Source organism: Malaclemys terrapin, chromosome 22 (assembly GCF_027887155.1).
Source record: "Malaclemys terrapin pileata isolate rMalTer1 chromosome 22, rMalTer1.hap1, whole genome shotgun sequence".
Taxonomy (NCBI): Eukaryota; Metazoa; Chordata; order Testudines; family Emydidae; genus Malaclemys; species Malaclemys terrapin.
This window is the reverse complement of record NC_071526.1, coordinates 8,199,708-8,221,755: the sequence shown is the minus strand read 5'-3', so window position 1 is coordinate 8,221,755 and position 22,048 is coordinate 8,199,708. Positions and strand designations below refer to the sequence as shown.

The 22,048-nt window shown below is 49.3% G+C and overlaps 1 protein-coding gene across 3 annotated transcripts; it reads right to left on the bottom strand.

The window, feature by feature from the left end:
• On the bottom strand, nt 1–21,272 carry GMEB1 (glucocorticoid modulatory element binding protein 1). Of its 3 annotated transcripts, XM_054012049.1 has the most exons (11): nt 21,093–21,272; nt 19,384–19,467; nt 11,641–11,805; nt 9,817–9,929; nt 8,661–8,785; nt 7,175–7,278; nt 6,474–6,631; nt 4,942–5,070; nt 3,953–4,090; nt 3,223–3,345; nt 1–2,169 (listed from the first exon to the last, which is right to left on the bottom strand). In XM_054012049.1, the coding sequence occupies exons 3-11, from the start codon at nt 11,766–11,768 to the stop codon at nt 1,466–1,468; spliced, it is 1,722 nt and encodes a 573-aa protein (XP_053868024.1). In that variant the 5' UTR covers nt 11,769–11,805; nt 19,384–19,467; nt 21,093–21,272; the 3' UTR covers nt 1–1,465. The 3 variants fall into 3 exon arrangements, with proteins under 3 accessions (XP_053868024.1, XP_053868023.1, XP_053868025.1); XM_054012048.1 differs by lacking the exons at nt 19,384–19,467; nt 21,093–21,272 and adding an exon at nt 15,283–15,317; XM_054012050.1 differs by lacking the exons at nt 19,384–19,467; nt 21,093–21,272 and adding an exon at nt 15,283–15,317 and having other exon boundaries at nt 9,817–9,899.
• Nucleotides 21,273–22,048: the final 776 nt, after the last annotated feature.

Below are 22,048 nucleotides of genomic sequence, written 5' to 3'. Positions count from 1 at the left end.
TGGAAAATCAGGCCTTTAATGTCTGTCTCTAATAAATAATATTTCCTTTCTCTCTTCCTTTGTTTACAGTGCAAGTGCTATATTCATGGACTATTTCCTATGTGCAGGTGCAATGCCTGGCAAAACAGGGCAATCTGGATTGAGGTGCTATTAAAATACAAATAACAAAATTCACGGTAGTCCTTCCCATTAATAATCTAGATGCATTTAGATTTTTCCTTTTAATGAAAAAAAAATTAAAAAATAAAATAAAATAACTACACACCTCCTCCTCCTCCCCCCGCCCCGGGTCTATTTCTGTTGTTACTGTTTTGCTTAATATATTTCAGCCAAGCAGATTTCCCCCAGCCCTCCCAATTCCCCACAATTCAACAGTTGAACTAAAAATAGATTCCCTCCTTCCCTTCCTCCCCCACAAAGAAACAAAAGAGCCCCCCCACTAAAGAAGTGGCGGGGGGAGCGGGGATGCTGAGGCAGTCACAACGCTAAAATAATATGCCCATTCTAATCCTGCAAATAGATTAAGGGCAAAAAAGAAAAAACTCACATACCAACATGTAGCAACTAGCAAGTACAGTTTCCAGCGTGCGGCATAAACAGATGGGGCTCCTGCCCCGTGGAGTCCAGCTCTCCCAGGAAGCAACAGCACAACACACGCTTTATACATCCAGGAGGTCAGCGCTATGCTAAAGGGAGGGCTGTGTTTTTACCAGTGGGTTGATTCTTCTCCTTTACGCACCAGGCTTAAGCGAGCAGTGTCTTGTAACAGTATCCTGCAGCAAAGAAACTTACAAGGCCTGGGAGGGAGAAGGCCAGGAAGGGAAGAAGCAGGATTTGGGTGACAGAACCCTTAAGCACTTTAGCAGCCAGCAGATCAGGAAAGGGGAAGGGAGAGCAAAGCAAAAAAACAAAACAAACAAAAAAAACCACAGGGTGTGGGAAAGGGGACAATGAACACTACAGTCAGGGTTGCTGCTTCCTTGCCAAAAGCAAAATACCAGCATAGTTGATAATGAGGAGTTGGACAGAATTCCCTTCCCTGGGAAAAAAATAAAAATGAGGTACCTGTTTCCCCCAAAGCAATAATCAACCCCTTCCAGCAGTAAGATCAATGCTCCAGTTACTGGCCAGAGAGTCTCTCTCAAATAAAATAGTCCTAGCCTGGGCAAAAACGAGAATATGGACTGTATCACTGTGCACTCTCAGGAAGGAAAGGTGCTCTCCCTTTCTGGTCTGCAGAATCACTCCTCCTTCCTCCCTGCAGAAACGGCTGATTTTGTCCATCACTCCATGGAGATGGAGCCTTTTCTTGGGCCTCTCCATGTTTCTCCAGCTTTTCCCGTTTTTGGACTGTAAAAATGAAAAAGATCCATGGCAACAAACGGGATGACTGTCAAAATAAAAAAGTTTAACCAAAACCAAAACAAAAAACAACCCATCCCACCAATGAGATTTGCCTTCCTTGCTAATCCTCCAAGACAACAATCTCTACATTGTGCACCTGGTGCTGATGGTCCTCAACATCTGCCATCACTTTCTCCTCTGTCCTCAGCTCAGTTTCCAAAATCACAGCTTTGCCCTCTGATTCCTCAGTCTCTGCTTCAGGATCTGGTGCCGGGTCTATCTCTATGATGGTCTGTCCATCTTCTGAGGTGCCCTCTACAGCTTGGATGGTAGAGGTCAGGCCAGACTCCATGGCCACCAGTTCCACAGGGTTCACCACGGTGGCCACGTTAGCCAACCCACCGCTGTCCTGCATAGCAGCTGAGCTCAGCAGGGCCAAGCTCGAGGACGGATGAAGGGTTACAGTGTCAGATGAACTGGACTTGGAGGAAGACACCACGGTGGCATATCGGAAGAGCTGTGAGGATGGCAAGGTGTGGAGAGTCACTGGGCTGGATCCCTGGCTGATGGTTGCCACCGGAATGTTGCCCACTGAAAATTGCTGTCCCATAGGTGCGATGGCAATGGGGGAGATGACTGTGAACTGAGGCTGCTGGACAGGGGTGGAGGGACTCAAGACTGTGGCTGAGGCGGGGCGCTGCAGGCGAGGTCTCTTAGGGGGTTTCGGAGCACTGACTGGCATCAGCACCACGTTCTGGATCGTCTGAGACTTCATCTTCTGATCCCTGGCGAGCTTCTTCTGCTCCTCCAGCTGGCGTTCCAGGTCTGCAAGAAGAATGACAATGCAGCACATTCAGAGAAAGCTTGAGTCACTGAAAACAGAGGGAGATACTTAAAGGGACTCCATAGAATCAGCAACATCTGGTGCCACGTATTATTTATTTTGCAGCGGGCATCTCGGGTGTCCAATCAGGTGTTTCTCCTCAATCCACTTCGGATTGAGGAGGAAACTTTGTTCAAGACCGGGGCCAGACTGACTATGGCCCTGCCGTGACCATTCACACCTGTGCAGAGTGGAGGCAGAACACTGCCTTTCTGAGCTGGTAGCTTTTTACACCCACACATTGCATTTGTGTAAATGTCTGCACAAGGTGCAATGCGATGGAGAATTAAGGACCAAGGTCCTTGGGATTCCCCTTGTCTCCTCATTCTGGAGTGGGTGATCTACCTCTACTTCTCTGCTCACAGCCTTGTTCTCACTGCCGAGAAGATGGGTGCCATTGCTGCACAGGCCTGTTCCAGCTAGGAGAGACCGCGGCAGCGAGTGCCATCTCCTGAGCTCGGTTGGGTGCCATCTCAGGATGGATGGCGTTCATGAGCTGTCGCAGGGACTGGGAGTCCCAAGGCCACTCCCGAAGCTGGGTCTCCAGCACAAACAGAGCTCAGATAAGGATCTTTGGGGGATATCGCTGAAAATAAGAAGAGGAAGCATCAGCCATAGTGAAGCAGACCAGAAGTCCAGCAAGGCCAGTATCCTTCCCTCAGCAGAGGGCATACCTAATACTACACACTCCCTAACACCCCTGGCCAATGGCTCATTGCTACACAAGGGATTTTGGGGGATTCCTACCTGATCCCTAGAATGGATGGAGATTCAAGTGCACGTGTTTCATGATGCAGTATGTCAATAATTTGCAGTGACACAGGATAACACACCAGTTGCATGCTGGTGTATGGAAAAAAAGGCAAATTTAGGTTTTAAATAAAGGGAGTAACGTATTGTTTTGCATTTGTTCAAAGTCAAATAGGAAAGCGCATGAGAGCTGTGATGGGACACCAGGTTTCACTAACAAAGAATTTCCCAGGCATTGACCATACCTGCTAAAGTATAAAGAAACTGCTCTTCTCCCTGCTCTGTTTGGCTTTTCCTGTTGTCCAAAACTTTCTTGACTGTGTCCATCAGGCCAAAAGTGTGGGCCACATTATTCAGGACTGCAGCATCTGCAAGGAAACCCCACATGTGTGAGTGCCTAAAATTCCTTAGACAGCCTGAGCTTCCAGTCAAGGAGCCAGGCAGGTGAGATTTATTTAGCATGCCTAAAATCCTCTAGTGCTTTCTATTAAAAATTCTTAATTTTTCCAGTGTGCAATTCCAGGAGTGCTGGCTGGGGAGGGCATTCCCAACCCCATGGAGATCCAAAGACGGAACAACTCTGTTCATATCAAAATAAATAAAACAAAGACCCGTTGCTCAAGCAGCTCTCAATAGCTGCAAATTAAAGCATCATCTGTATATGCAAATACGCTGTTAGACCACCCCCTACAATTTTTCTGCCCATAATGCTGGCAGTGTCATTAGCACTCCAGCAATAGTGAAGGTTGCACAAGTTTTTCCATTACATACGACTTTCTGAAACTGTCATCTATCTGCCCAAAGGTGAATGAAAAAGACCAAAACAAAACATGGGTGTAACTAAAAAGAGAATTTGACGCCAGGAAAGGATTTTGTGAGTAGGAAAGGGCCAATTTTCCCTTCCCGTCTCTGACCATAGCCACTTTTTCAATAATCCTTTAATATCAACACAGAGGCTGCCGGCCTCCCACCCACCTGTGATCTGGAAGGGAGATTGGCCGAGCCGCTGCTGGACACCTTTCAGCACCTCTTCTATCTCTTTCTGGATATTGCAGACGACCTCTTCCATCAACCCCACGTCAGCTATTCCTTTCCAGAACATCAGCGTGTCCTCTGGCACAGGAAGAGACAGGAGGGAGAAGAATTCGACACGTACAAGCATTTGGCATTTTCCCGCAAGGCTACATTAAAACCGTTCCAAGAGCAGCGCGCTGTCATGCAGCAGTAACTTTGGAAGCCGGCTTCTAATCTGGCCATCAGGGCGGACATGACATGCAAAAAACAGAAACAAAAAAAAAAATGGATCTGGGAAGTAAACATCACTAGTGAGGACTTTCATACAGCTTAGGACTTTAAGAGCAGTGCTTCACTACCTCTGCCTGTCTGCACAAGATCTGTCTGCACAGAGTCTATGGTCCTGGGGAATTCTGCCTAAGCTTTTGGACAGGTATGAGGAGGGCCAGTAAAGCACCTGTAACAATAGTGCAGGGAGAAAGTGGATGGCTCAGAGAACTGGCAATAAGCTATGGAGGGCTTTGCCTCTAGGTCAGTAGTTTGAATCCAGCCATGGCCAATAGCGACTGAATGTGGCACTAGTCTGAAGTTGTTCACTGGCCTGTGAAAAATGAGTGGGTGGACTCTGCCCAGTTCCTGGTAGGCTGGGGTCTATTTCATAAAGAGCCCCCATATCGTAACAGGCACTAACTGACCTGCTTGGTCATCTCAGCAGAGAGGCCAAGGACTGAATGGGCTTTAGAGACTGAACTCACCCCCTACTTGCAGTAGGGGGCACCGTGTGTGTTTGCAGGGGAGAGGGGAAACTTGCACTACTGCTGCCTATGTCATACCTGTTCTGAGGACGTTAGTCTCCCAGGCTGTAAATCTGGAACCTTTCATCAGCCTTAAATTCACTCAGAAAATGTGGACGGGTGGCGGAGAATAGCCAAAAGACAGCATGAACTTACCCGAAATCTCCTCTGTGTCCTTCTTGATGCCCTCCTCAGTGGCCATGGTGACAGCAGCCGTCAGAGCAGAGTTCCATTCAATCCCCTCCTCCATGCTCTCCTCAGACAATGAGATTTGGGTGATGCTCCCTGCAAAAGGATCCAGAAGAGGAGGCTTCAGCTCTCTCGACGGCACCAGGAATTTCACGCTCCAATCAGCAGTTTTACTTTCCACTCCCCCAGTGTTTTTCACTCTCTGTCAGGCTATTTGTACCTATAAACCATACTAGCGAAAAGCAGATGTTGTTTGTTGTCAGTGGAACCATATCTATGAAATGCACTAGGGTCTGTGGATGGAAAGCCGCTCCCCGTCCAAAGAGTTAACCAGAGACCCATCCTGGTGTAAAAGTAGCAGAAGGGATCACAATAAAGGAGGGAACTTAAGGAGCAAATGGGTCAATCATTTCCCTGCCTTGTCGCATTGGGAACATAGGACTGTCCATATCGGATCAGAGCATTGGTCTATCACGACTGGCATCATACCTCACACACTGGCTGTCACTTCAGACTTAGAGGAAAGTAACGTAGCCAATTGTATGATAATGTACAAGGGGAGGAAATCTCCTTCTTGACCTCTGCAAAAGATTGGCTTATGTCCCGAAGTATGAGATTTGATCAGCCTTATATCAGCATTCATAGTTAAAATGCTATTGGTCATTCAAAGTCTCCACCCAGAGTAACTGCTTGGTTGACTTTCTAAACAACATTAAACTTGGAAGGCCTTTTGTTTTTCATTTTTATTCTGAGTACCAGCCTGAAATGGCAGCACCAATGCAGAAGCCATGCATCATGTATGTAAATGGTACCAAAAGCCAAGGTGTAGGGTTACCAACTACAGCATGTTGAAAACAGGACAAACTGTTAAGGCTACAGGTGGAAATACGCTGCCAGAGGTAGAAGTGGGAGCCAGATCCCGGCTGGCTGGGGTTTTAAATATTCCATTTGTTTATTTTTCAGAGTAAAAAGACCCATCCAATATATGTCTGAGCCCACCAGAAATCCAATATACTCCCTTTCAAATGACCCTCTAATAGGCCTGCAAATAGGACATGCATCAGGAAAACCACTGCAAGCAGGTGTCTTTCAAGTGTTTTTTCATGAGCTGTTCTGTGTTCCACACCCAAGTACTTTAGAACAGAGATTGCCAAGAGGTCAGTTACCAGGAGTTTTCCGTTGGGTCCCAAAGCTGTCTACATCCACCACCAGTGCATTGCTAGCTGCTCCCCACCCCGAACTAGATCCCGCTGATCCCCACTTCCAGCAGATGCAACAGGAAGCTTCACCCCTCCCAGGAATCTTTTGAAACACCTTGGGTGCAAGTAAAAAGTAATCTGAGATGTGGGACCGCAACATGAGAGAGGTGGTGGCGCACTGCATTAGGACATTGCACACAGAAAACAAACAGAGACAACTGGACAGTCTCAGGGAGCAAGAGGCAGGAGGGAAGTGCTACAGGGTAACACACGGCATTTCTAGCTGGCTTTGTCCCCTACCATCAGCTGATGTGGGCGTCTGCACCACACTTGTCTGTTGCCCCGGCACTGGTGCTCTGGCACTGCTGATCAGGAGATCAAATTTGGTGCTTCGACAGGTGTTGGTGCAAACCTTGTCGTGCTGGTAGAAGTCAATTTGCCCAGAGTCCATCATCTTCCTGTGCACAGAATGGGAAGAGAACTATGCAGTGAACTCAGCTTGGATCTCAGCCTGAAGAAACCAACAGGTCAGAGGGACAGCTATGACCACATGGGGAGGAGGAAGAACAAGAAACGTATGTGCCCCCACGAGTCCCCCAGAAGATCTTAACTGAAAAACAGTGGTCCTCGTGTCTCCATTCTCCAACTTTGTATACACGGCTCTGGCCGTGTGACAGTACCCTTATACCCCATTAAATACCATACAACCCTACCTGTATATGTTCACCACATAATCTCTGGGACGTACGGTGAAATCCTGCTGCCAGTGAAGTAATGACAAAACTCCCATTGACTTCAGTGGGGCCAGGATTTCACCCTAAAGGTCCTGCAAGCTGCTGGCCATCCACATTAAAAGGGATCTGCTGTTCCATCCCCTTTTTCTTGATCAGAGATTTAACTGGCATGTATTGAAGACACAGAGGCAGATGAAATGTCTGCACAGGATTCTATTGCTGCACTGAGGAAGTGCTGAAGCTGGCTACCATGGTGGACAATCGTACCTCAACATGATTCCTCCAAGGCGAATGGCTCTCTTCCAGTCCTTCAGGGTAGACTTGCCAGCCAAGTGAACAAAGTGCTTAGGGCTGATTAACTGGTCATTAAACTAAAAAACACAACAACAACAAAGAATTTAGCCAGGCAGAAGGACAGATCAACAAAACCAGGAGGGAACGTTACTTTACATTAGGAGACACCACAACCAGAAACCATTGGTCAGTTCTTCTAGCCCAATATCCTGTCTCTAGCAGTAGCTTCAGTTGAAGGAAACCGCTTCCTCCCAATAAGGTATTTAACCGGCAATGCAATAGTGGGTAGCTATTGGGAGTGGTTCCTTCCTGAACCCCTTCCTAGAGATCATTTTACACCCTGAAGCATGTGATTTGATACCAATGTAGAATAAAATCCAGCACATTTACAAGGATGTTCTATGACTTTTCAGCAGGTGGCCCAAGCAGATCAAGCCCAAAGCACTTTCCCTAGCACTTTTCAATGCTGCCTTAAAGGTAGTTTTACAGTCCATGAACAATATTCCTGCCATAAGCAGGTGCAATTACCTTTGAAGCCAGTGGTAGTTGCTCCCATTTACTCATAGATTCACAGATTCCATGGCCGGAATGGACCAATGTGATCGTCTAGTTTGACTTCCTGTCTAACACAGGCCATAGAACTTCCCCGAAATAATTCCTAGAGCCGAGCTTTTAGAAAAACATCCAATCTTAATTTTAAAAATTATTTCTGTTTCCGTTATCCTTACTCACTCTCTCTTAAATCTCAGCCTTTGATAACACACAGACTTTTTTCTCTATAAATATATCTCAGTGCTGTGATGTTATATTGGAGCTGACCCTCAGCTGGATCAAACTGGTGTGAGCCCTGTTCCTTTGGGGACAGCTCACCTGGTATTTTCTGTGAGTATCCATAGGCAGGGGCTGGATACTACAGGACATGGTTTCAGAGGGGCTCAGATACGCCTATTGTTAACCTGCAAGGCAAAGTGAGGGCTGGCAGAGCCCTGAGGAGATTGTCTGGACAGCTAACAGACTCCTGGTATCAAGGAGCTGATGCCCAGTTAAGCACCAGCAAGTCTCTCTCACACACACACAGTCCTGCGCACCCCTAGAAACCATCACAACATGGCTCCAAGGGAATGTGATGGAAGAAAAGAAAGAAAAAGCAGGACTTTAAACAGGGATCAATAGCGACTCAGAAAGAAAATGGGGCTGAGAACCCTCCACCCTGAAATTCTCCCTGAAAATCTGCTCATGGCCTTGCCTCTTACAGAGACAAAAACCAACTCCCATGTTTGTGGCCCTCCATGCTGCCAAAGCAAATTTAACAAACTCCAGTGTAGCGAGACAGATGAAATTGAGAAAGAGAGAGAGAAAATAAAATACACTGGAAGAAAGAAGATGACCTGCGACAGTCCCAGCTTCAGAGAGGGGATCTGACAAATGAAATCGGGCTACTCTATAGCAAACAAGTTACCTTGACGCACTTGACATTAATTCCTGGACAGACAAACTTCTTCCAGAGGAGGATGGCTTTGCTCTCCCCACAGGTGATGGGGTAGGCAATCTCAATTTCCTCATTGGTTTCAATGGTGCTGGGGTCTGCAGGCAGAAGCATGGATAACATGAGATTTTCATTATTGGGAGCTCAAATCCCAAAGGCAGAGATGTGAACGTCCAGTTTCGCGAGTCGGACACTTCCTAATTCAGCAATACGCCTCTTATCCTTCCCAGCCCCAGAAAGCCAGTGCAGCTAAAGGGTCCATTCTCCTGCAGTAGGTGACTTCCTTCTAAATGGTGACACCCAAAGAAAAACGTAGATATTAGCAGAATCTGTCTGAAGTGATCACCAATGCTAGCAAAATGCATCCAACGCAAGCACTCAGAAAGGTCACCAAGGGTCAGTAAGTAGAACCACGTCCTGTCACGTGGGAAATCTCAGTTTAAATTTAAGACATAGGACAATGTTCTGCTCTGGTATCTAAGCAGTGGGTCTCTGCTCCAAAAGCCTGTTCCGTGCAGGTGCTGATCTTCTACTACTGTCAATGGGAGATCCACATACAGAGAGGGGGCAGAATGCTAGAGCCAAGATCCACTGTGTGATTCTGAGAGAACTTCCCCCAGGCTCTTGCCCCTTGGACTGGCAGGGAACACTGCAGAGCCAGCATGCTCAGCTCATTATATAACCCAAACCCTTAACCTGTATCAATCCATACAAAGCAAGAAGCCAACTGTTTGACAGGGACTGGCGCCGATGCTCAAACAGTTCCTGTTGGGATTCCCTGCTCACACAAACACTGTACAACTGCCGTTCTGGTACACAGACGCTAGCACCTGTGTACCAAGAAGGCCTCCAAGGTGAATTCCTGGCTCCACTGAAACCCATGCAAGTTTTGCCATTGATTTCACTGGAGCCAGGATTTCACCCCCAGTATTTAGAGTCCTAGTGTCAACTATAGCACTGGTGATCCAGGTGGGAACACCCCAAGACAATGCACTCCACGTCCTGGGGAAACAACATCCCCAACTGCCAATCCCAGTGGTGAGAGAACCCCAGTGTATTAAAGGTGCAAATCAAACTGTAAGTCATTCTGAAGGAGACATGTTTATGCCCACACCAAAAAGAAACTTACCAATCCCTTCTTCTAGTTTGTGTATGGTATGTGTTTCTACAGCCACCACAGCGGCACTGGTCTCAGAGCCCTCTTCGTAAATCCTGTTGTAAAAGTGTCCATCGATAAACAAACTATATAAATCACGGAAAAATTAAGATTCATAGCACAGGGTTAAAAACCTCATTTCATTTTTTGCTTACTTGTCCCTTAGGGACAAAATCTTTTGTTTTATAAACTTGGGGGGGGGAAGGGGAGGGGAGAGGGTTCAGATATAAATACTGAGTAATAGGACCAGGGATTGAAACATGCATAGCTCCCCACCCCCAGACTGCTCCACCAGTAAAACTGCCAATTCTCTGCTTTACGTTTATACTGCAACTTTGCCTACCACCTCAGATATACACATGTGGCATTTTGCATCACTGTATATCCTCCTTGTGATCACAGACTGAAAGATTCAGTTGTCATGCCGACAGGCAAAGGGACAGAGTTACTTGTTGTATAAATCTGCACTTTTAATGTTATGAGTTTTATGCATGTAACATCCCAGTTCATGTTGTACAAATGTTTTTCGCAATATATTTATTGATTAAAAGGCATGTAACTGGTGGAAGTCATCTGTCCCTTTAGAAAGAGACTACCAATGCAGGGTACCATAATACACTGCCATCTATTGCAGCTGCCAACATTTAGCACCCCGGCTTTATTATATTTCACAGTAGGGGATGCCAAAGCAGGAACAGATGCTTGTGTATGTCAATATAGTTACATTATCACATAGGTGGTGGTTTCCATGTGATCAACTGCACTTATCATGCCCCTTTGCCTGGCTCAACTGCATGCGGCTCATGAATCTATCTCCCCAGGCGTTGTTTTAACATTCATACCCCTGAGCGGCCATTAAAAAAACCCAACAAACTACTAGGGAACGTGAAATTCCCCTGTCCTATAATTACACTGGCCCAAAGCTCAGATACCATAGTGGCGGGCCCAGTATGTGACCCCAAATAGAACAAACTAAAATAGAAGGAGCAGTATTTAGTCCTCGAACAATGACAAGTTTAAGGTCTAATATCTCATGACCCATTAGGACTAGAAGCAGAAGTGTTATAACTTTATTTTAAACATAACATATAATTAATCTGTGGAACTCATGGCTACAAGACATTCAATCGGAGAGCTGAGCAGGATTCAAAAAAGGATCAGACATCTATATATGTCTAATGAGAAAATCCAATTACACAGGATAGGATTACAAAATAAGGGACATAGACCATCATGATTCATGGCATAAACCAATCTCTGCTTGGGGTTAGGAAAAGACTTCCCCTAAGGACAGGCTATTCGGTAATTGTTCATTATGGAGATTTCTTGCACCTTCTACTGAAATACTTGGTACTAGCCATTGTTACACAGGGTACTAGACTAGATCTGACCACAAATCTGATCCGGTATGGCAATTCCTATGTTCCTAACCATTGCAAAGGGGAGGGATTCTCAGCTTCCCTCTGAGACACCCAGGGCTTGCTTCTAGCTTGGGAATTCCCAAGATATTGAATCTTAAAGTCACTACCTTAGTATGTATGTGAACGACTTTAGGTCATTGTTAGAGGTTAACGTTTTAATCAGTTATAATTTCTCTTTCCCTCTAAGGCTTGCAGAACAGACTCAATCAAAGTATAACCCTTTCAGAAGTACCCCTTAAAGAGCATGCTGAAAATGGACATGCCTTGGATCACATACATGAGATTAGCCACATTGCAAACATACCCCCTTCCCACACCTGTGCACCCACATGCGTGTCAATAGTCTAGAACAGGCAAAGCTACATGGATCACTCACCCCTGTTGCACTGGCTGTAGCTGTAGTATCACTTGGGTTTTGGTATCTTCCGGGTTCTCCCCTTCATTTCCTTCGCTTGGTACAACCACCACATCCCCCACAGGGACGCTCACTTCGGCATTTGCCATTTCTCACATGCAGTCAAAGGGCTGGGTGGCAAGCGTGCTGTAGCGGACAAGCAGAGGCAGCTATTTACCCTGGTCTCACTCTCAGGGGAAGAACAAGAATGCTCTATGGTGTCAAAATGGAAGAGCAACTGTCACCAGCAGTCCTGCCGCAGTTAACAAAATGATATTGGACTAGTGGGAGCTGAGACGCTTACAGAAGAACGATTCTCAATCTCTGAGCAGGTGAAGGGGAGCAAACTCCATGCTGCAGAAGCAAACTGAAGTGCAACAGGTGCCATGAAAGAGACGGGGATATTGGGCTTCTGATGATGGGCATGTATAAGCCAGAGAGCGTACCTCTCAGCTTGCAGAGCAGAGAGTTGAGACCAGTTAGATCTGGTATCAGCGAGAGACAAAAAACAGAACCCCACAGTACCATATTCACAAACATTTTAACAGCAGACAGAATGCAGAGTGCAATTACCTGTACAGTGTAGTTTAAGAACCAAACATTGCAAAATCAGGGCCAGCCAGGTCAGCGTCAGCACTAGCCCACATGCTTGGTCTTAGCAGCAGACATGAGTGTGCTGGGAGACGGGTTTGTAAGATGGGGCTAATTTCCTATTTTCCTTAATTGCGAGATTCCTAGCAGGCATTCTGATGCCATAATCTTTTATTACCAGACAAATGCACCGGCCAGATCTTTCCCCACTGCATGCAAGCATAAATGTAAGACTGATCGTAGCGTCAAAGATGAGTTGAGGAGGGATGGGAGTAAAGATCTTCAGAGTGTTTTACTGAAAGCACCTTGAGTATTTGTTGTGCTTTGCTGGAATATTCTCTAGTGCTCACATGGAAAAATATACATGTAATTTTATTACCGGAGGAGTTAACTGCTTTTTTTATTATTATTATCCTTGCCTAAAAAGCATGGAGAGAGGATAACACATTATGTAATTTGTTTGAAGTAATCCAGGCTCCAGTTCAAGATTGTTCTCCTTGGTTTTAAAACCCTCCACAGATTTCCACCAGTCTGTCTCAGACACCATGTCTATTTCTCTACCTCGTCTTGTCTAGCTGGCCTCCTCTCTGCTCTTCCCCAGTCTCACCGTCCTTGATACGAGAACCTTCTCCTCTGCACCTCCTGCCATCTGGAATAGCCCCCATGTATGTGTACACGTCATTAATTGTCCCTCCTCACAGAGAGACCCAGGTTTACATTATTGGGTTGCTGGAGGCAGTGTTCTCAGTGGCAGACCTCCAGCTGTGGCAGACCTTGCCAGATGAGATCAGGCGAGTCTAAGCCTGACTCTGTTTAGGTCCAAATGTAAGGCACAGCTTACCAAGAAAACCTTTGCTTAAGTGCTGACCTAAACAAAAGCACACATCCCTGCTTCAGACAGACAGACTAGTTATCCTGGTTCAGATTTGCAGTGTGCTTTGGGACCAATCAGAACATGGCAGAGAAGAGACCCGGAACGAAGCAAGGAATAGAAACATGATGTGGCCAATGGACAAATGGCCCAGTAAGGTTGTGGCTGCCTGGGATGCCCAACTCAGAATTGCTCAAGGAGAATATGGCAGGATCTAGCTATCAAATCAGTTCTCCTTTGTTTTCAATATTTCCTTGGCTTAGGTTGGTCTTGTCTGTATCTAGGGGGAAATCGGATCTGCAGTCTCTGTCAGAGGGAACTCTGGGAGCGTCATAGCATCTCAAAGCACCTAGTGTCAGATGTTACCAGGAAGATGAGTCACTTGGGCTCAGACAAGACAAATCTGCAGTGAAGTCTCCTGAGAGGGCTGAGTTCAGTTGCTTCTGGACCTGGAATACGTACAATTGAACTGTATCTGCAGTCCCCATTCAGCACTGTAAATGCCCTAGGAATGGCAGAGTCCTAAACCTGATATTTGTTCTTCCGCATCTTGTGTGCCTGAAATACAGGCACATTTGGTCCCATGGGAACAATACAACTCTCTGTAGTTCACTTACTACACATCAGAGGCTGTATATTCTTGGGTCCAATGTTTAGTGGCGTCTAGAGCTGGATTTATGAAACTCAGCATAACATTCCCTCATTAAGTGTTCACACATCCCACTGCAGCCAAGGCCACAGTATTAGAAATGTCTCATCCTTCACCCCTCCATATGGAGGTGCACAAGCCCTAAAATAGTCACCGTTCAGTAGTCAGGCTTTGGAGGGTGAGACCCCACACTCCTTTCATTTTTTGGCTGTTAAGAGAACATGGTGCAAGATCCTTCACCTGTCCTGGGTATGGAGGACATACTCACACTTTTTATCGGTCCCAGAACATGAGACCAGTCACCTTTTCAGCATCAGGACAACACAGGACTCAACCCACCCAGCCACCACTCATCCATCTGTAGTCAAGGTCATAAGGGTAACACCCATGTCTGGGGTGAACAGAGCACTGCATTCACCCACTATACACATACCTTTCACTCTCCAGTCTGGTGTAACCACTAGGGATTCAAAAGGCCCAACCCCCCACCTCCCCCAAGGCCTCAATAATCTAAACACACAGGTGGTCTGAGGATGCCCAGCCCCCTTCACACCTGCACGGCCAGTAGACAACAGGCACATGGCTGTCCCCCAAAACTACCTTCACACTGAAGATCAGATGGGGCAAGTCTCCACCCTAACAACCTCTTACCCACTGGCCGTCAGGAACTCAGAGAGCATGAGACCCTCCCTCCACCCTGTGTCCCCATCATCCCATAGGGACTGGAGAAAGTGGGATGCCACCTTCAGAGTCAGGTGTCCAAAGGGCCCTAGTCAGTGTGTGTGTGTGGGGGGGGGGGGTCGGTCTATGGCGTGCTGGCTGGGAAGGAGGAGCAGAAGGTATTGGCCGGACATACACATCCCAGATTTCCTCTTCACCGAGAGTAGTGCAAGAGGAGAAGGGGGCAGGAGCTTTCCCACGATTGCCCCACCAACCCCCTCCCCCGCGGCTGGAGGGGCAGGGCTCAGGCAGCACAAACTCCCCCAGATGCCACCTGTGGCCTTGGACAACTGAGTGGGGAGGGCACGTGCCAGAGGCCACCAGCTCCCCCCCCCCGAAAGGTCAGAGGTCACCAGCCCCAGCCCTCTTCCCCTGAAAAGGTTGGGATGGGAGGGGTCAGAGGTCACCAACCCCCTTTACCTATGAGACCCCCGGGGGGGGGGGCAGGGCCCAAAGCCTCCCCGCCCCAAAGGATGGTCGGGGCCCAGCGCCCCCCGCCCAGCTGTGCCCCCGCGCAGGGGCCAGGGGCGGGGCTCCCCTGGGGAGGGGGTGTGGCCTCCCCTCCTCCCGCCCCTCGCTCCAGGCAGGCGGGCGGGCGCCGAGCGGACGCAGCCACTCAGCCCCCCTTCCCCCCCCGCGGCGGCGCGACGTCCCTCTCCCGGCGGCGGCACGTACGGCGGCGGCGCGCTCTGGGGCTCCCCCTCCCCCTGCGGCCGAACTCCCCCCCCCCCGCACTCCGCGTCCGGGCCTGGCCCCTCCCGGCTCCCGTAGCGCGGCGCCCTCCGTCCCTTACCGTCTCCGAACGGCCGAGTCAGGGGCTGGGGGAGGGGAGGAATGAGCATGCGCAGCAGGCGCGCTCGCGACAGCACTCGGTGGCCAGCACTTCCGGCCGCCGCCTGTCTTAAAGGGGCCGCGGACCATTTACTCCTGTCTACTGCCTAAGCCGGCTGTGCTGCGCTCTGGGGGCTGTGGTGCCCCCCCCTTCTCGAAAGGCGCCGGGTCTCCGGGGTGCTGCCCCCTCCAGGCCGGCCCCCTGGGCGATCAGCTGGGACCCCTGCCTTGGGGGGCAGCACCCCTGGGGGCCACCCTCACCCCACATCTCGCCCCTAGGGCGATCACGTGGGACCCCTGCCTGGGGGGGTGCAGGTCCCCCGGGGGGCACCCTCACCCCACATCTCGCCCCTAGGGTGATCATGTGGGAACTCTGCCTGGGGGGGTGCAGGTCCCCCCGGGGGGCACCCTCACCCCACACCTTGCCCCTAGGGCGATCACGTGGGAACCCTGCCTGGGGGTTCCATCTCATCCCCCCAGGGGGTCATCCCCATCATCTTGGGGGTCACCCGCGCCTGAAACCTGTCTTGCCTCTAGGGGGATGGCCCAGGACTCCTGTTCTCCTCAGTGGAGCATCTCCCCTTCCCTGTCCCCGCCATGTGACTCTGCACATGTGGGTTGCTGGTTCAAGCACTCTTAGGGAGAGGGTGGGGAGGAGGCGGGTGTCAGCATGACACTGGCCTGGTGCCCATGTGCTCAGCCAGCCTGCACTTGGAGGGGGTTCAGACACCAAGGCAGGTGTTGTCCATGGGGATGTCCTCACTACGGCCAACCTGTTCCTCTAAGGCTTTTGGCTAGAGACTCTGGCTTTCCGAGGATTTCTCAGGGCTGCCACCCAAACTCATCATTGCAACCACCTGAGAGTGGCCCTGAACGGAGGATGAGGGCAGAGGCCCCATAGGCCTTGGCGAAGCAGCTCTGGTCTGGATTCGCCTCAAGCTGGGAATGAATTGTTTTCCTGGTTTAAAAATAATTTACGTGTATCATCTGTTCTTTAGTCACATTCCCACCCACCAAAAAAAAAACAAATGGAGGTGGGAGACTGCTCAGCTGAGAGGCAGTTATCCAACGTGGGCAGCTCTGCCCCTCATTCAGCCATGTCTGCTGTCTGGCCTGTCTCCTCCCATAGGACTATAAGAAGGGATCCTGGCTATTCTGCCTAAAAACGGGCTCTAGATGAGGACAAGACTGAGGCTCAGATGAATGTGGAGGAAGATGGGAAGGGGTCATGACTCCTGACAGGGCCCCTGCAGAAGTGCAGGGCTGGCACCTTAAGAACCACGCAGACTGCAGTTTCATGCAATCCAGGCATACTGCCTTTCAGCCTTTATATAATTGCAGTCAGGGCCAACCCTACATGGTTTGCTGCCTTGAGCAGCTGAGCAACAAAAAATTGCCAGAGTGACGGATCAAATACACCAACCAGCTGGTCAGCTACACCATGTGGCCCCCTCTCTAAATGTTGATTTGGCATCCTAACCCTGTCCTGAAGGCCGGCCCTGGGTGCAGCCCATCAAGGCTAAAGGTGCCAGCATGCAATGCTCCATCTAGGTAGCCTTGGGTTGGCTCCATGTTCCAGCCCAAAATACTTCCTCTTGATCCAGGTGCCGTCCACTCAGATCAAGATAAACCTTAAGTCCCTGTGAGCCTCACTTCACCCCTGCTCCTTGGCTCAAGAAGGAGAATTGCACACTAGGACTTTGGGATTTATGGCCTGGGCCTAGGCCACTGAAATCATGACTACACTAGGAAATTACTCCTTTGCCGTTGAGTCTCAATCACATGTTCAGTAACAGTGCTGAAAATGGTTCAGCCCAGTCTATACTAGCAGTATAGGGATAGCTCAGGGGTTTGAGCATTGGTCTGCTAAACCCAGGGTTGTGAGTTCAATCCTTGAAGGGGCCATTTAGGGATCAGGGGCAAAAATCTGTCTGGGGATTGGTCCTGCTTTGAGCAGGGGGTTGGACTAGATACCTCCTGAGGTCCCTTCCAACCCTGATATTCTGTGATTCCAAGGAGACCCACTGCTGAGCCCTGGCTCGATTTCTTAACATACACAGGACTGTTGCATGCTAGGACTTGTAGCCTTTGTACTTAAGCCTTTCAAATCAAGATGGAACAGAGGATCCTGTGGCACCTTTAAGACTAACAGAAGTATTGGGAGCATAAGCTTTCATGGGTAAGAACCTCACTTCTTCAGATGCATCTGAAGAATGCAATACTTCTTCTTCCTCTTGCATCTGAAGAAGTGAGGTTCTTACCCACGAACGCTTATGCTCCCAATACTTCTGTTAGTCTTAAAGGTGCCACAGGACCCTCTGTTGCTTTTTACAGATTCAGACTAACACGGCTAGCCCTCTGATACTTGAAATCAAGATGGGGAGCATTGCATGCTGGGCTCTGTGAACTGCTCCGTTTGATGCAAACGGGGCATAGATGTCAGCCTAATGGCTGGTTGCCACCGCAGACTTCCACTTAGCTAGCGTTTGGGCCAGATACCATCTCCTTATATGTTAAGGCATTAATGACCCCTCCCAGAAGAATACGCCTGTTTCATGTTTGGCAGACAGCTGAACATAGGCTTGATTAGAAACAGGAGCCCAAGAACACTTCACATTTCTATGACACCTTTTCTCCCAAAGCGCCTCATCCGCCATGTACAGCCCAACTGAAATGCAGCTCCCTTTGGGGTGGAGAGCAGTAGCCACCTGTCCCACAGCGCCCTGCGTGACAGTGCGAGTGCCTCCTGCTCTTATGAGAAGCACCGTCATCAATTCCTTATTGCCTGCACAGAGCAGAAAAGACCTTAGGTTGTAAGGTCTCCTCTGAAAGAGCCACGTGCAGCAAACGGCACAGAGCCTGATGTGGGCAAGGATGAAGGGCTGAGTCACCCCGCCCAGCGTTGCCCAGGAGTTTAAGGGTTCAGAACAGGAGGCTGAGTCTTCCCATTCCAGAGGGAAAGATGGAGATCAGGGGCCTGCACACACATCCCAAATATTCTGAGATTTTGGGCAAGATTGGGTATGGAATGACAAGGAGACATGAGGTTGGAGGGCCTGTTTTTAAAAACGCCCAATGTATGGAAATGAGGCTTGGAAGTATGCAAGGCCTGACATGGATTTCATAGCACACAGCAGACCTGGTTCTCCTTTCAGGAGTGTTTTAGAGCCAGGTTTTCAAAACAGCTCCTTTAGGCACCAAAATAAGTGGCCGTGTTTCTAAAGGAGCAGTCTGCAGGTGGGCGGTGGAGCACTTTTGAAAATCTGGCCCAGAACTGAAGTCAGTAGCTGTGGTAACTTCCGCTCGTTGCACCAATATCCTTCAGTCCCGCCCTTGAGAGACTGGGTTTCCCAGCCAGCATGAAGTGGACAGAATGGCTCTGTGCCGGCCCTCTTGCAGCCCCTAGAGTGGGTGTTGGCGTGTCAGGGGAGGGGGGTGACTGGAGTGTCTTGGGCTCTGACTAGTCTCAGCTGCTGGTGGCATAGAGGACTCTGGGTCCCTGAGGCTGCTCCAGACCCCTTGAACCAGGCAGGGTCTGGCCTGGCCCAGAACACTAGCAGGTGCAAAGTTAATGTAAAGAGCATCTAGGTGCATCTCAGCCAGCATCAGAATCAAGCCCTCTTGTCTTTTAATCCCCTCACAGCCTTTCTCACTCAGCAAGAAGAGAAAACACAATAATACCAACTTGCTCCACACTTTCAGCATTTATATCACTTGGACAAAGAAAACCCATGAACGTTAGTTTCACTTTGCTCACACTTGTTTTCAAGTTCAGGCAGGGGCTCTGTGTTGCCACCTCTGGGTTGCAGACACTGCAGGGGAAGGTTTATTTGTTTTAAACCCGTTGTTTCAACTGGATCCCTACATGTGTTTACAAATATCATGGGAAACCTTTGCTAAGTGGGTTTATGATTTGACAAACTCTAAGACTTGAGTGCAACATTCTCTTTGATTTTGCGTTGTGTCGCCTCCTTTCAGTGGAGGCGTCACACGTGGTAAAGGCCAGTGCCACACCCTTGGGCCCAGGCAGGCTCCGGAAGCCAGTAAATTTGTACCAACTTACCTATGTCAGCGTATAACTTATCGTGACCACACGATGGCGCCAAGGGGCATCCGTGCCAATGTATGTCGTGCTCATGCCAAGCATCTGCGGAAGATGTAAAGAAGCCTGCAGTGAATAGCTAATTAACAAGAGCTGCTGTTTCAATAGGCATCAGGCACTAAACGTTAACTCAGAAAAAGGGTTTCTCTGGAACCTGACTGTCCCACTCCTGATTATTATTATGATTTTAAAGTGCTGGATATATACGCATTTATTCTGATTTATAGTTTACTGTCTGCTCCTTTGTGCTATCATGGCCCCATGGGTGGATCAGCAAACTGAGGAAGAGGCAGGTTAAAATGAGACACAGAGGAAGAAATTCACCCTGGTGCCTCACTTCGCCCTACATTGGGCTGTACTAGGGAAGGGCCGTAGGTAGATAAGTTGTGCAGGGACAGAGATACCTGTGCTGACCCCGCATAGGACAAAGGAGATGGCTGGGCAAGGGAGGGGCCGCCCAATCCACGTTTACATAGATTCAGAGACACCCACCCGGCTCCTGGCACAGAAGTGAAGCCACGGGAGAGGGGCAGGGCTGTGTTGTGGGTGGTGAGTTTCAATTTACCGTTACAGTACACACACACTCTCTTCAGCTGCAGCAGTTACTTGGGTTTATGAGGGTGATGTGCATTTTACCCGTAATGCATCAGGGCAAATCTAGAACCAAAACCAGGAGTCCCTGAAGCAGCAAATAACTGCAATCTGCTAGTTGGTTACTGGGATAAACACTGACTGAAGGGGGACGCACGCCAGTAGGGAATTCATTCATTCGTCTAAGTATTCTGCAAGCCATAATCACTGCTGTAGGACTAGCCTAGGCCCATACTGTAGCACTGACCCCCCCGGTGGAGTTCCCATTGGCACAAAACCCTAGCTGTGCCACAGACTCTGTGTGTGACCTCAGGCAAGTCACTTGGCCGTTGACTTTGGGTGCCCAATCGGAGACTCTTTAGGCCTGGTTTTCATAGACACGGAGCACCCACTGTTCCTAGTTACCTTAAAATAAGTGTGGGTGCTCAGCACCTCTGAAACCCAGGTTCAAGGGGTCTCAGACACAGCTCCCCAAACCAGAATTATCCAGAATGAGTGGAAACTTGTTCCCGTAGAGCCTTGTTTGAGGCCACATAGCGAATTTTTCACTTGACCACAGCTCAAAGAGCTGGGAAGCGATCCAAATTCAGAGCTGCCTGGCTCCCAATCCTGACATAGTCTCATCTGATGGTGGTGAGAACACTCTTTCTATTCCACTAATATGCACTAGGAGGATGTTAAACAGAAATGACTACAGTTAGACTTTTTAAAATCAGCAGGTAAATGGTCATTGTAACCAGGAAATCATCCTCGAGCGGGTACGTTTCTAGAGGTGGCCCACAAGGATCAGTTCTTGGCCCCTATCCTATGTAACGTGTTTATCAATGACCTGGAAGAAAACAAAATCATCACTGATAAAGTTTGCAGCTGACACGCAAACTGGGGGAGTGCTAAATAACGAAGAGGACAGGCCACTGATTCAGAGCCATCTGGATCCTTTGGTAAACTTGGCTGAGGCAAACAATATGTGTTTTAATACGGCTAAATGTAAATGTATAGGTGTAGGAACAGGGCCGGCTTTAGGCCGATTCCCCGGAATCGGGCCCCATAGGTAAGAGGGCCCCGCGCCTTAGGCTCACCTGGCAGCGGTCTGCTCCGGCGGCATTTTGGCAGGGGGCGGTCCTCTCCAGGGCCTTAGGCAGCATTTTGGCAGCGGGGGGAGCCGCTCCAGGGCCTTCAGCAGCATTTCGGCGGCGGGGGGTCCTTCAGTGCTGTGGAAGACGCGGCGAGGGGAGCCGCTCCAGGGTCTTCAGTGACATGTTGGCGGTGGGGGGAGCCGCTCCGGGGTCTTCAGCGACATGTTGGCGGTGGGGGGAGCCGCTCCGGGGTCTTCAGCGGCATTTCGACAGTGGGGGGTCCTTTAGTGCCACGGAAGATGCGGGGCGGACCCCCCACCGCTGAAGTGCCGCCGAAGACCCGGACCACGGAATCGGGCCCCACAGATCCTAAAGCCGGACCTGTCTAGGAACAAAGAATGCACGTCATACTTGAAGGGTGAGGGATTCGCTCCTGGGAAGCAGTGACTGAAAAAGATTTAGGGATCGTGGTGGATAATAAGCTGAACAAGAGCTCACAGAGCGACACTGTGGCCAAAGAGCTAATGCCACCCTGGGGTCCATAAACAGGGGAATCTCAAGTAGGAGCAGAGAGGTTATTTTACCTCCATATTTGGGACTGGTGTGACCATTGCAAGAATAGTGTCCAGGTCTGATGCCCACAATTCAAGACGGACGTTGATAAATTGGAGAGGGTTCAGAGAAGTAGAGCCCTGCAAATCCGCAGGTATCCGCTTTATATCTGTGGACCATTTTTGCGGATAGCAGCGCGGATGAGGATACAAATTTTGTATGTGTGCAGGGCTCTAACGGTAACAGCTGGGCAGGCAGCTGTGAGGAACCACGGCACGGCTCTTCCACCTGCCCTGGGGAGGGTCTGGGAGACACGGATATGGGCCAGGAGTGGCTCAGGTCCCTCGCCCAGGGCAGGTGGAGGGTCTGCCACGGCTTCCCACAGCTGCCCGCCTGGCCCTTACCAT

Excerpts from the sequence above, each read along its gene's own strand:
- GMEB1 (XM_054012049.1), bottom strand. The coding sequence starts at position 11,768 with ATGGCAAATGCCGAAGTGAGCGTCCCTGTGGGGGATGTGGTGGTTGTA. Across the intron at positions 7,279-8,660 it reads TTAATGTCAAGTGCGTCAAG|TTTAATGACCAGTTAATCAG; the intron begins GTAACTTGTTTG and ends TGTGTTTTTTAG. Across the intron at positions 3,346-3,952 it reads ATCTCCCTTCCAGATCACAG|ATGCTGCAGTCCTGAATAAT; the intron begins GTGGGTGGGAGG and ends GTTTCCTTGCAG.